At 46.8% G+C, this 1,488-nt stretch overlaps 1 protein-coding gene across 1 annotated transcript in view; it reads left to right on the top strand.

Moving 5' to 3' along the window:
* NDUFAF1 (NADH:ubiquinone oxidoreductase complex assembly factor 1) overlaps nucleotides 1–1,093 on the top strand; it is a 21,003-nt gene extending 19,910 nt beyond the window's left edge. The window contains exon 4 of the mRNA XM_012806310.2: nucleotides 974–1,093. Within this exon, the coding sequence (XP_012661764.1) occupies nucleotides 974–1,093 (120 nt within the window). The remainder of the gene's footprint in view (nucleotides 1–973) is intronic.
* The last annotated feature ends 395 nt before the right edge of the window (nucleotides 1,094–1,488 follow it).

The raw sequence follows: 1,488 nt of genomic DNA, 5'->3' as shown, positions 1-1,488 counted from the left end.
GTTGCAGCCGTCATTGTTTGGCGGGTCCAGGCTGGGGATTCGAACCCGCCACCTTAGGTGTACGTGGCTGGCGCCTTAGCCGGTTGAGCTACAGGCGCCGAGCCTTTTTTCTATTTTTTAACCATGTTCAGCAAAGGGCATTTATTTATTATTTCCAGATTTTACATTTCTTTTCTTTTTATGAGACAGAGTCTCAAGCTGTCACCCTGGGTAGAGTGCCAGGGCATCACAGCTCATAGCAACCTCAAACTCTTAAGCTTAAGTGATTCTTTTGCCTCAGCCTCCCAAGCAGCTGGGACCACTTGGTCCCAGTAGCCACAATGCCTGACTGTTTTTTGTTGTTGTTACTGTTTTTGCTGTTTTCATTGTTGTTTTAGCTGTCCCAGGCCGGGTTCAAACCCGCCAGCCTTGGTGTATGTTGTTGGTGCCCTACCCACTGAGTACGGGGTGCCACCAGGATTTTACTTTTTTTTTTTTTTTTTTGAGACAGAGCCTCAACCTATCCCCCTGGATAGAGTGCCGTGGCATCATGGTTCACAGCAACCTCCAACTCCTGGGCTCAAGCGAGTCTCCTGCCTCGGCCTTTTAAGTAGCTGGGACCATAGACGCCCGCCACAGTGCCTGGCTATTTTTTAGTTGCAGCCGTCATTGTTGTTTTTGGCGGGCCCAGGCTGGATTCAAACCCACCATCTTAGGTGTATGTGGCTGGCACCTTAGCCATTTGAGCCACAGGCGCTGAGCCAGGATTTTACATTTTGTGTCTCAGAAGTTTTGTAGGGTCCATGGTATTGCACCACTGCACTGTAGCCTAGGCAACAGTGTGAAACCCTATAAAAAAACACACAGATGCCCCTGTATGTGTTAAATAATTTTTGAATTAAATTTAAATGACTGTTCTTTTATGATTATAATGCCATTTAAATGTCTCAGTTACTTACATTTCAGCTATGAAGTAAGTGGTTTCTTCTTTCAGATTCCTTTTTCCAAATTTTTCTTCTCGAATCAAGGGAGAGTCCGGGATGTTCAGTCTCAGCTTCTGCTTGACAAGGTAACATTTTCCTATACTTTTCACTCAAAACTATGTCATCTTTAGTGAAATAGAATGCCTGTGAGTCTGAGGAAGTCTAACAGATGAAAATTTTGGCCAGGCTCAGTAGTTCGTGCCAGTAATCCCAGCACTTTGGGAGGCCAAGGGGAGAGGATTGTTTCACACCAGGAGATGGAGACTAACCTGGGCAATAGAGTGAGACCTCATCTCTAAAAATAATTAAAGGCTCGGTGCCTATGACTCAAGTGGCTAAGGTGCCAGCCACATACACCTTAGGTGGCAGGTTTGAATCCAGCCCGGATCCGCCAAAAACAACAATGACGGCTGCAGCCAAAAAATAGCCAGCGTTGTGGGCGCTTGTGGTCACAGCTACTTGGGAGGCTGAGGCAGGAGACTTGCTTGAGCCCAGGAGTTGGAGGTTGCTGTGAGCTGTGATGCCT

This window comes from Otolemur garnettii, unplaced genomic scaffold (genome assembly GCF_000181295.1).
Source record: "Otolemur garnettii isolate 467f Iridium unplaced genomic scaffold, OtoGar3 scaffold00050, whole genome shotgun sequence".
Lineage (NCBI taxonomy): Eukaryota > Metazoa > Chordata > Mammalia > Primates > Galagidae > Otolemur > Otolemur garnettii.
Note: the sequence above shows the minus strand (reverse complement) of the source record. Positions and strands in the feature narration are given on the sequence as shown.